At 47.0% G+C, this 12310-nt stretch overlaps 1 protein-coding gene across 6 annotated transcripts in view; it reads left to right on the forward strand.

Moving 5' to 3' along the window:
* Nucleotides 1–12310, forward strand: part of INPP5D (inositol polyphosphate-5-phosphatase D) — a 60441-nt gene that overhangs the window by 24413 nt on the left and 23718 nt on the right. For 5 of the 6 annotated variants that reach the window (XM_065639580.1, XM_065639583.1, XM_065639581.1 and 2 more), the window contains 3 exons: nt 8525–8675; nt 10763–10934; nt 11967–12107. In XM_065639580.1, the coding sequence (XP_065495652.1) occupies nt 8525–8675; nt 10763–10934; nt 11967–12107 (464 nt within the window). Of the gene's footprint in view, nt 1–8524; nt 8676–10762; nt 10935–11629; nt 11718–11966; nt 12108–12310 lie in introns of those variants that run through there. The other variant, XM_065639586.1, reaches the window with a different exon arrangement.

Raw genomic sequence — 12310 nt, forward strand, 5'->3', positions numbered from 1 at the left:
ACTTTCTATAATTGCTTGGTATTCTTACTGGCCTCTATCTAACTTTATTAGTTAGATATTTGGCAGTTAGCATACTTTTGCTGTGAATTGTGAAGTGCCAGAGCAGAGTGGAATGGGGTCCTTAAGTGGGATCTAAGGATGTTATTTTTGTGACCTATGTCTTGTGTGGGAGAATGCAGGTTCAAAAGCCCTTTACCTTCCAGAACTTTCTAATATGTTTGGATTTTTTTAGGATGTATAATTTTAACAAGGAACTTGAGATAAAAATTTGGCTGACAGCTATGCTGTACTGAAAACTCCTTTCGATTTTCCTTCATTTCACAAGACACTTTTAATTTGCAAGTGTCCCAGTTCTGCCATGGGAGCACTTTCTACCTGTGAACACGACAGATCTTCGGGCTGCCAGAACACAGCCAGAGTGGGATCATGTAGAGGAAAAGTCTTGCTGAGCCAGAAGAGATCAGAAGTGGCAGATACGACAGTCAGGATCTTTTTAAAATTAACTCAAACTGTGCTCACATTCCGTGCATAGAACACGTTAAGCACTTGAAACTGAGCACGAGTAAAATGTGTTGTGTTTCCCAAGTCTTTTCTGTGGCATTGCAGATAGGAAGAAGTGAGGTGGCCGTTTTGGCCAAAATTGGATCAGGAGGGAGTCCAGGTTTTAATCTAGATTTTTACCAAACAATTTGGAAGTGGAGTCATGCTGTGCCCTCCTGCCCAGTTAGCAACGGAGGCAAGAAGGCGTATTTGCACCTGATTGACTTGTTTTCAGCTGGCAGCGATAGGATTTGTATTTCATGCACATACTGCGAGCAAGGAAGCAGGTGCTGAACTTTAACAAATGTTGTATGCAAAGTAGTGTGAAAATCATTTTACATTCCCATTTTTTAATACGTATAATAAGAAAGGAATTGTGATGCAGTGCCAGTAATACATATACGGTGTCTCTTAAGTAGTAAGCTTAAAGAAATGGAGCTTGTAGTAGAGGCAGTGTGTAATGGTGTCCTTCAGTTGCATTTGAGGAACAGAGGGAATTTTACGGGACAGTCAACAGAGTAGGTTTTTTTTTTTTCCTGTTTTCACTTAGTTTTTCTTGTTTGGATGTCTGATTTTCAGCCAGGAACACAAGCTAGAAGTAATAGCTACTTAGTTGTTATTAAATTGCAATTCCTTGTTTCCTTCCATGTGTGATCTCTTTCAGAAATTCTGAAGCCCTCTTTCCCAGAACTCACTGATTTCCACGTTTTTCACCTAAAGTCTTAAATGTAAAAAGCCACTGTAGCAAAAGTGACATGAATAAGCAAACTTGAGCATCGGGACCAAACTGTATGCATAAAGGGACAAGAAAGCCTTCAGCATTTCTTGTCTCAGAGGAGACAAACACTGTTCACCTTCTGTTCTCTCCAACATTACTCAAGTTATATAATTCACAACTGCACTTACACTGTATCATTCTCCTGAAAATTTCTATGATTTTTTCCAGGTGAGGAGGTGCTGGTTTGGCCACTCACCGGCATCCTCTGCCCACGTTCCCCAGATTCCTCCCTTTGCCTCTTCTCTCCTGCTTGGTTCTTCTGCAGGGACTCTCTTGCTGAGATCTACCCAGCGTCCAAACTTCCTGGCCCCGGGTGTTGCATTCAAAATAGAGTACGTTTCTGGGTGGCTTGTATTTTGGGAAGTAGCTGGTTCTCCCACCTGTGATTCCTGCTTATGATCCCATTCCTGCGAAATGCTCCTGAAATTTCTTAGCATGAGATTTGATCTATGAATAGGAAATGTTTTCCAACAAAACAAAATTGAAACACAGCCAGGTTGCTTTGAAATGCCTTAAAAAATAATTTACTGGGAATTTCTTAGCTCTTAGGTTCAGCTCTTTAGTGAAATATAAATGCTTGCCTACTTGAGAGCCAAAAGTAAATTTAAAAATGCCACATAGACTTCCTAGCTAACACTCTTGAAGACAACTTTCTTCCGAACTAGGAAGCCTAAGAAATTTTTTTTCAAATCTAAAAGGAAAAAAGCTCCTGCCAGCCTTTCACACCAAAGTAGAAGGGACCTGATTTTCAGCTTCCGTTTAAGCTGGTGGGTATTGCAAGAATTTTATAACTTTGAAAACTTATTGACTGTTACTGAAATGCCTATATATGGGTTTGAATACCTGGTTTAAGGCACTCTGGTTAGAAAAGATTGCCCTTAAGCAATATAACCAGATGACCAGTTTCCTAGTTCCTCCTTGCACCGGGCTCAGGAAAGGAAAACACTTCCTCTTCCTTTGGAGGGCCCCAGACTTCCTGTGCCATCTATTTATACAATTGTTGTAATGAACCCCAAGTTAACCACTTCCTTGCCCGCCTTCGTGTTGGCTTTACATCTTTTAAATCTCTTTTCACTTTATGTCTTTATACTCCACATGTAACCTCTCTGAGTTAGGTTCAGAGCTGCTTCTCAGCAAACCCATATTTGGAGTATCTGTTGAGGTGTCTGTTGGCCACACAGCATTTCTTGGAGATAAGGAAGAAGAAGAGACTTAGGTTGGGCTCTGTTGGCCTTTTCACACCAGATATGAAGGGAGATGACATTATCTCAGCCATACAAAAACCTGTTGAGAAATTTAGGTGGATAAATTTGGAAAGGGGATCACAAGATTTAACCAAAGACCAGAGATTAAAGGCTGTAGTTATACCTGTTTGCATGAAATGAAGAACTCGGAAGCAAGGCCAGACTGGAGCAACCTGATCTGGGTGAAGATGTCCCTGCTCATGGCAGGGGGGTTGGACTGGATGAGCTTTGAAGGTCCCTTCCAACCCAAACTATTCTGTGATTCTATTATAACATTGAGCATGCAAGCAGTAACAAGTTGTAGCTGGTTGTGTTAAACCACTGTACAATGAGTATACAAGAGATGGAAGGGAAATTGATAAGTGGAAGGACCTGCAGACTTGAGGGCAGTTTCTGGAGGACAGGAGACACCAAGACATCCTGTGCGAAAGGTTTCCAGCCAAAAGGGCTGGAGTTGGAAGGACATGTGCAAAATCTGAGAGTCTGTGGTTTGGGATGCAGCTGAAATGGTTGGGCTGGTCATGAGACGCTCTCTGCGTAGCCTGATTTCACTGTCTCTGCCTGCCGAGGTTCCCTGAGACCTAATCTAAACCTCCACATCTGCTGTCCTAGGAGGACTTGCAGCACAGCTGCTTGCCATCTTCTTTATAAGAGAATTTAAAACTTGTAGGACTGCTGCTGCAATGTCTCCAGGTTGTCCCTTTGCCAAACCCTACCAGTCCTGTTCTTCAGACCTTTCCTGGTAAATCACATTTTTCAACTCTTCAGCTGTCCTCGTAATTTTTCTTTGGGACTCTCTATGGTAATTTTACATGTTCCTTAGAATATGGTGCCCTGGACTAGACACAGCAGTCCTTACAGCACCAACTGCAGTGGAATGGTTTCTTCCTGCGTCTCATATGACACTGCCATTCATAGATCTTAGAAAGACACAGGCTTTTCCGATGCAGTTTCCCACTGTAAAATTGCTATGCAATCTCTGATTCGCTGTTATCCAGATCCCTTTGTGCATTTCTGCTGTTTTACGGGCTGTTCCCTGTGTTGCATATGTTCATGAGGTATTTACTTTTTGTACATTGTGGCTACAGTGAGCGCAAGGCTGAGGTACCGCGGTGATGCTGTGGAAGCAGAGCCTGCCCTTCGCGCTCCCTTGTTCTGGGAACACGTTTCTGGGGATGTGCTGTGTTGCCGTGGAGATGACACTTGCCATCTACGTTTCTAATGACTTGAAACAATTTACTTCACAATTAAAACAAGATCTGTCCCCTGATAACCCTAAGGAAATAGTTACTAAACGAGGGCGGGGGAGCGGGAAGTGGATTTCATTGTTGCGCTCTGCTCGGTGGCTCCAGCTTGCTCCGTGCTGCCCTGTCCTGTTTGGTTTTGTTTGCAGGGACCCGTTCTGTGTCTGCTCCCTGCCTCAAAACCCAGAGCAAGTTTGCATAAAGTTCAGACTCCGTTTTGCCTTGCTCCTGTCATCAAGCGTGTTTGTCTCGAGGACATTTATTCAAAGTGCACCTTCTGCGGCCAGATGTAGACCAACTTAGTGCCAGTGTTTTACCATCCACCCCTGCTTTTCCTTCCCAACCTATAAACCTTTGCCACAAGTTCAAGCGTGAAGAAAGCAAATGTCTCAGCTACCTGCTGCTTTCCTTGCTTGCCAGCAGTGAAAATTGTTAGTCCAGCCTTCAGGTAGGCCCATCTAGCAACCTGAGCACTCGCTGCAACATGACAGAACCAGGTTAAACTGATGCTACACAGACGTCGTCCCCGCAGCTCTGGGCACTGCTGGGCTGGGAACACCCCACAGCCAGGGCAATGGTCCCATTGCTGTGCAGCTGTAGCAACGTTACAGGCTGTTGGATTTGGAGGGGCTCACACAACACTCATCACCGGTGGTATCCGAACGCCTTGCAGTTGTTTGTCAAGCAACATGACTCGTGTCTGTCATGCAGGCTTTGTTCTCATCCTTTCCCCAAGGGGAGAAGCAAGTGCAGTGAGGTCTTGCTTTTACTGTTTTCTCTCCCAATTCAAACAATGTATAGTTTTTGCTGTGCCTCTGTGTGGAGCAAGGCAGCTCAATGCAGCGTACCCTGCTCTCTTGGGAGGAGTGGGGAAATTTGGGGGGTGCCTTGAAAAGAGAGGAGCTCATTTCATAGTGCAGGCAAACAGGCAGAGGAGTGGGTTGTTGGGCACTGCTTTGTGCTGGAGGGGCACAGCCCTTCCCGCATGCTTCCTCTGTTGAGGTCCTTGCAAATAGTAGCAATTATAATACAAAAGAAAATGAGTGAGAATAACCCAGCGATCTTTGCTTTCAGGCTCTGGTGATGGCAGAGCTGATGTGTAGCGAGGCAGAGCTGCTGCTGTGGCTTTCGTGGTGTGGGGCAGGGCCCTCGAGCTCCCCGGCCATGAGGAGGTTTGAGGCTCCCGCATCCTTCCCTCTGCTTGGCCGTGGCTGGTCGGAGCTCCCAGACCTGCTGGTTCCCTCTTTCGTTATTGCGGCTCTCGCTGTCTCTGTGTGGCTGCCCAGGACACATGTTCAGCTCCCTGCTTGATTCTGTCTGAAAATATGCAAGTGCTATCCTTTATTTTTACTGTGTGCTGTGGGGAGTTGATAATTTTTATCCCAAATGGGCTTGGGGAAGGTGGGCTGTCAGAGCAGCCAGCACTGCCAGGATGGAGATGGCCTCTCTTTGGGTGTCTGGATTCAGATGCTTGCAAGGCTCAGCTCCTCCACATGGCCACAAATCCCAGTTATCCTTGAGAGAGGAGGCGGTGGGGTTCATCGAGAAAGGTGGCTGGAAGTGGTGGGCTGGCTGCAGGGCAGAGTGCGTGTGCAGTGGTGGGGCCTCCCTGTGGCTGCACCCCTCCAGCCTCCATGTGAGCCAGGGCTTATGGCCACTCTGAGGAATTTGAGCTGGCCCACAGGCTTTGATCCACTCATGAAATGCGGTGCAGTGAGTTAGAGGAAGGAGGCTTGTTACAAAATGCTGCTGCTTCTGGTTACCGCAGAGACCAGCACAGTTTCGGAGACTAAACTATCCCTGGCAGCAAAAAGTGCTAATTTGGCCTTTCCTGCCACTTACATCCATTTGACCTGAAAAGAGCTGTGCAGGTCAAGTGATCTCCTTGCAGGTGCCCTGGGAGAGCAGGAGCTGAGTGGCAACACAAGGCCGAGAAGGCAGCATTTGGGCACTGGGGTGGGAGTGATGCTCTGCTGGGACAGGACTGAGGGCTGCAGGCACAGTCATCAGTTGCGGGGGGATCTGGGGCAGCAGGCAGACAGTGCCGTCTTTGGAAAGTGAAGTAGGAGCATGAAGATGAGTTTGCGAAGAGGAGGAGCGGGATCGGCTGCAGTAATTCAAGAGGTGGGAGAGAGAACTGATGGCAAAGCTTTCCTCTTGCAAAGATGGAGGTGGCAAACCCTGACCCTCCTGGTTACTCTTGATGTGTTTTAGGGTCTGAGATAAAGCTCCAGGGAGATGTTATTGCAGCCTTTCAGTACTTAACAGGGGCCTGTAAGAAAGATGGGGACAGACTTTTTAGCAGGGCATGTTGCGATAGGACAAGAGGTGGTGGTTTTAAGCTAAAGGAGGAGAGAATCAGGCTGGACACGAGGAAGAAATTTTTGACCCTGAGGGTGGTGAGAGCCTGTCCCAGGTTGGCCAGAGAGGTGGTGGATGAACCATCCCTGGAGACATCCCAGGCCAGGCTGGACGGGGCTCTGAGCAACCTGAGCTGGTGCAGATGTCCCTGCTCATGGCAGGGGTGGCACTGGGTGAGCTTGGAAGGTCCCTTCAACCCGAACTGTTCTGTGATTTTATGATTAGAGCTAAATGCTTTTTTTCCTTAATGGATTTCCCCGATTCCTAGCCTTCACAGGTGGCATCAAGAAGCAGAAGATTCTGGGAGGGCCAGGACACTATTTGCATTAAGCAGTGTAAATCAGAAGTCCTTCTGATTATGCTGAGTTGGTGCTGCTGTAGCAGAGCAGGATCTAGCATGCACTGTTACAGTCCTGGGAAGTGTTAACCAGCAATTTGTTTCAACACCTCTGGCCTCACAAAAATATAATCCAGTGCTGAATGTGATGTTTTCCAGTGTATGAGAAGAATAAATCTTGATAAATGCAGGAAGACATGGGAGACAAAAAAGCAGGCTGTACAGGCAGAGCTCTCAGAAATATCATACACATTTGTTATGAAAATGTGTCTTGCTGTGACTTTAAAGACATGCAGGTGTAGTTAAAAATGAAAGGTATTTTTGATGGCAGGCCTGAGGGCACTGAAGGCTTCAAAAGGTTCAGTATTGAAAGCACTGTCCTAATTTCTGGCCTGAGATTTTATTCTTTAGGAAAAATAAAAAGACTAGGATTCACTGAAGATGTTTTTCTGTGCTCTGCTCACAGTGGTTTATGCCAACATTTCTCCTGTTTAATCTCCTGGGTTTGCTACATTTGACTTTTAAACAAAAATTTCACAGATAATAAGAAAGTGGGCAAGCACAAATTGCAGGTAAATAAGCTTGTTCAAACTTGTCTTAAAGCTTTGCGTGTGTGAATTTTTACAGCCAATAATTGCAATCCAAAAAGAAATTAAAACTTCCTGCCTATTAGTCAAAGGCAGAATGTCTAAAGTGTGGCTGAACAACAAGTTATTTCAAATTGGAGGCAAAGTTTAATTCGTTATTAACTAACCATGTTTCCTGTGCAAAATCTAGCTTTATGCATGTGAACTAGTGCAAGTCAAGCCTGCCGTTGGGGTGCCCAGGTCTTCCCTTTGATTGCCTGCTGCTGCTGTATCCCCACATGTGAGCGGTTCCCTGTGTTGCTCTTTTAAGTCAAGAACAACAGTCTTGTAGTGTTGGAGAACATCTGCTCTGGACCGTTCTGCCTTTTCTCCTTGATGTTCTGCTGCATGTGTAGACGGGACCTTCTTGGGTTGGTTTCTCTGAGAAAACCTGCCATCCAGGAGGAGCACACCTCATGAAGAGTGAGCAGAGCTTCCATGTTGCTGTTGCCTTGGGTTTGTCAGTACTTAAATGAGGTTCTGGAGGTAACGCAGAGCTTTTTTTTGCTCAGGAGGTCCGTGCTGAGCCGTGACAAATCGTTTCTCTGTCCTTGGCCCATGGTTGGAGCGACGGGGCAGATCTGCAGGGGTGGCAGCTGCTCCTGCCTAGTGAATCCAGCCCATTTACCATTCACGCTGATGCGTAGATACAATTGTTCTGAAGCTTTGCCTCTCTAAAACCTCACCCCTGTGTTTGCCCTCTGCCAGTATCGGTTTCCTGAGATTAGTGGCCAGGGCTGTGCTAGAAACAGGTTTAGTCACAGTTAAAATCCAGCTGGCAAGCTCGGTGTCATGCCTGACACATTCACAGTCCTCACCGTGTCCTGAGCCTCAGCTTTCTAAATCTTCATCTGAGCATTTTTTTGCCTGACAGTACCTTGCTAGCTTGTTTCGTTTGAACCTAGTTGTGAGCCTTTGTATCCTGGAAGGGATGCTAATGTCTAGATTTAGACACGTTTATCTTGCAGTTTCACAGAAAAATTCTTCCTGGATACCACAAAATATAACTTAGTCCAAGGGCTTTGTGCTCAGTAAAAAAGAGAATGCAAAAATTAATCCAGGATAACTCTTTGTTTTCAAAGTCTTCCTTCACTTGAAGCCAAGCACACTGAGTCAAATGAGAGAGCTCTTCGGTTTGGCTTCAGTGGGTCTTTGAGGTTGCCATTTTTTCTGACAAGTGTCTGGAACGCGTGTGCGTATCTGTTTGTGTTTGTGCTGCAGGAGTCGTTCTGCACAGAGCCTGTGGTCAGACGGGCAGTGAGGGCTGCGCTGCCTTTCCCGGGACTGCAGCCATGGGGTTTTCTCTCTCTGTGACTTCATTTTTCCTTCTGTGAGGAGCGGTGTTTCTGTGGTAGGAAATCCCAGACCATGACAGCTTCTGTCTTTTGTTTCAGGCATCAGAGGGTGTCCCCGTGAAGTATTTCGAGAACTTGGAGGAACTGATAGAGTTTTACAAGAAGGAGAACATGGGTCTGGTGTGGCATCTCAAATACCCAGTGCCGCGGGAAGCAGAGGAGGCTGCAGATGAACTGGAGGAGGATGCTGGTGAGAATCCTGTGGTGTGACTTGGTGATGCACACCCTTGACACTTACTCTGGACTGGAGATAAGCGGTGCATGCAGGGGGGTTAGAGTGATAAAATAGAGCGGGGCATAGAGAGACCTGGGCTGGCAAGGCCTTGAGGCAGTGAGTTGTCATGGCTCTGGGGTGGTACCACATCTGGAGCATCATTTTAGCTCACCTGAGGGAATACATTGAGTCTCTCTGCAGAATTATATCAGGTGCAGGGCTGACCAATCTGTTGTCCTTCATCTGACCTCAAGCTGGTGTATGTCCAGCCATCTCCCATGTCTCCGCACCCCTCTCCCCACACTTTGTCTGTAGGGCCGCTGTCCCAGCAGCAGAGATGTCCCCTGGAGACCTGGAGCACATCTCTCTGCAGTGCCACGCACCCACAGCTGCTGTGGGTCGTCTGCAACTCGGGTCCCCTTATCTGCTCTGATCTAGGGAACATTTCTAACAGTCATAACCAGAGGCCACAGATCCTGCAGTGGCAGACAGTCTACCTATAGAGACAGATGTATAACAAAGAGGCGTGATTGGCATCATCCCAACTATTTCATATGAGATGTCACTGTGGGCTCCTGACACTCACTGGTCTTGGATCATTCCTTAGTTTTTTTCCTGGATCATTCCCTTGGATCTGTCATTGTCCTCCTGAATCCCAGGGGAAGGTCATACCCACAGAGCCATCCTTCCTGTCCTTTTTGATGTCTGTTCGGAAATTATGAGCATTACAATAAAACTTGTCTCAAGGACATAGTCACTGTGACAGGCAGGCATGTGCACTAAAGCAGATTGATGTGCCCGTGTACATTTATGCAATCCAATGGATCTCTAATAGGAGTTGGAAGATTTTCGTATGCAATTCTCATAAAGAAACAGAACAAAATTTTGCAAAGCTGCTCAGGAAAGATGTTCCTGGGTTTCAGCCAACTGCACCAAGTCTCCAGCTCTCAGGGTGGGGGAAGGAACTACAGCAAAAATAATACACAAAGAGGCGAGCAGCAGGGAATTAAGTTCTAGCCAAGACTAAGAGCCTTTAGATGAAGAGACATTAGCACTGGGGCTGGGCTGTTCACATACAGAATTTAATTTTCTTAGGGCACTTTGGTGCCGTTGTGCTGGAGCCATGTAGGGCCTATAGATGTCTGACCATCTTACACGTAGAACTGCAGAGGTGGAAGATGAGCGCCCAGGTCCCCTGCAGATGCACCACCCAGCTGTGACCTTCGAGGCTCTGTGAATCACAGCTTCTGCCCAGGAGCAATGAATCAGGTCTGGGTATCGCTTTGTAATGAAAAATCCACCATTAGGAAATAACCAAACAAAACCTCACAACTCAAGCAGCTGCACATGACAGGTGTTAACAAAGTGTTGGAGCAATCGGTACAAAAAGAAAGGCAACCATGGCTGGGCTAAATGGAAATGAACCCACTCTGCTCCCAGGAAAGCGGGGAGGTGCTGAGCAGCAGGGTGACAGAGCAGGAAAACCATTTGTGCTTCCAACTTGATGCCTGCAAGTCATGGCCAGATACTCAGCCCCTCCGTATTGGATTATGGGTTCCATTTTCTCTACCTGTGTTTGCTCACTTGAGCTGTTCACTTCTTTCCGTTAGCAGCTTCTGGTCCTCTTTCCATCACGCCCTTCCATCCCTTCTGCCCCAGCAGCAGATCTCCATGATAATGGTAGTGATGTGGATGAGGCATAGCGATGCTCTTTAAGTGTTATATTCAAAGTAACTCATTAACCTTCACATCTGCTGTGTGGATGGGACAGTCAAACCCACACAGATGAGGTTACGCTGCCAGGTGGAGGCAACACTGCCTGCATGTGAGGTCCAAGCCTGGCAGCTCAGCCCACTGGTCGCACACCAGTGACATCCCTGAGGACAGGGCTGGGCCAGTGTCAAGCCCTGAGCTTTCCAGCTCTGAACTGGGAGGCCCATCAGAAGGGACGGTTTCTGCAGTCACTGCCACTGCCGTGCAGACCCTGCCTGGCCTGTGGGTGGCGGGGAGGAGGGCAAATTGCCGTGTGGGGATGACTGTGCCTTCCCCTTCCTCCTTGCCAGACCTGGTACCTACGCCTCCCATCCTGCCCCCACGCAACATCCTCGTGGCATTGCCGAGCAGCGAGACAAAGGAGGTATCGTCTCTCCCTGAAAACTCCAGGGTGGCAGATGTTAATAAACTGTCCCTCTCCGAGACACTACTCCAGCGACTGCAGTACCAGGACACAAGCAGGTGAGAATGACAAAGTCACAGCCCAGCTCTGCGCTTTCTGGGCGTCTCTGTTTGGGACAGCTGAGGACCTCTTTGATTCCGCAAACCTCCTTCTCATTTATACTGCAAAATGAAGAACAGAATCAGATCTATAGTGCATTGGCTACTCTTTCCAGTCCAGCTGTCATCTAGAAAAAATTACTTTTCTGAAGAATTAAAATCACCAATAGACTTTCTCCACTGAGATATAGTTTCCTAAATGATGGTAATAACTGAGAGAACTTGGTGTATTAGCCGTATGCCTAAACTACAGATTGTATCAGAAAGCACCAGCCAGTCCTCAAAAAGAATAAAGTTTTGTGTGGGTTTCCAGGTACTCATACTTACTGATCTACTCCAGTTACAGGTCTGACTCACATTGTCCCACATGCTAGTGGTGTCACACCTGGACATGCACTGAAGCCTTAGAGGAAACTGCATGGCATTTAATGACCAGATCTGTGAAGTTTAAAAATAAAATTAAAATAAAATCAGAAGGCATGCCTGTTGGCAAGGCAGGGGAAGGCTGTGAGCAAACGGTGGTGCGTGGCAGTGCAGGTCCTGCTGTGATGGCCCGCTAGCAGCTGGCTGGCTGGGAGAAACCCAGATCTGTTCAGCTGCCTGTGCCATTTCATCGGCTATGCAGCCGGCTGGGACTTTCTGCATTTGACGGAGCACAAGACAGAAGCTCAAAATGGGACCTGGGGAGGTGAAAGGGGGTCTTCATCTCCCAGAGCCCCTGACCTGCTGTTAGCGACCTCGCAGGTAAAGCCTAGCTTTACCTGCCAAGGCTAATGCTCCCACCATGGCTCTGGCAAAGCCAGGCATCACAAGCCTGCAAGGGGGATCCATGGTCCAGTTCTGAGAACTGTGTGTTTACACTGAAATCCAAGCCAAACTGCCCCCACATCTGCCTGTGCTGGCAGTGAAAGTATCAGATAAATAACAAAGCTGTCTGATGTTTTGGAGCAGAAAGGAGAGAGCTGGCTTTTGACCTGTCTGTTTCTTTCACAGCGTCTCTGACGAGCATCTTAAACTCATCCAGGATTACCTGCGGGTTCACATCATTAGTGACTTGGAGATGGTGCAGACTGGCTCAAGCAATCTTCCTCAGCTGAAGAAACTGCTTACACTTCTTTGCAAAGGACTCTTCAGGTAACTAAAGGCTGGTTTTCAAAGATCAGAGTACAATACTGTTACACTATAGTCTAATGTGGGTTCCATGTGCAGGCATACAGAACCTGCATTTCTGGCACAGAAAACTGGCTTATGCTCAAAAACATTATATTTAGATCTCATGACCTGTGATTCTGGCCCAACGATGTGAAATCTATATAAAAGACATAGCTCTGACAGTG

This window comes from Caloenas nicobarica, chromosome 8, assembly GCF_036013445.1.
Source record: "Caloenas nicobarica isolate bCalNic1 chromosome 8, bCalNic1.hap1, whole genome shotgun sequence".
In the NCBI taxonomy this organism is placed as follows: domain Eukaryota; kingdom Metazoa; phylum Chordata; class Aves; order Columbiformes; family Columbidae; genus Caloenas; species Caloenas nicobarica.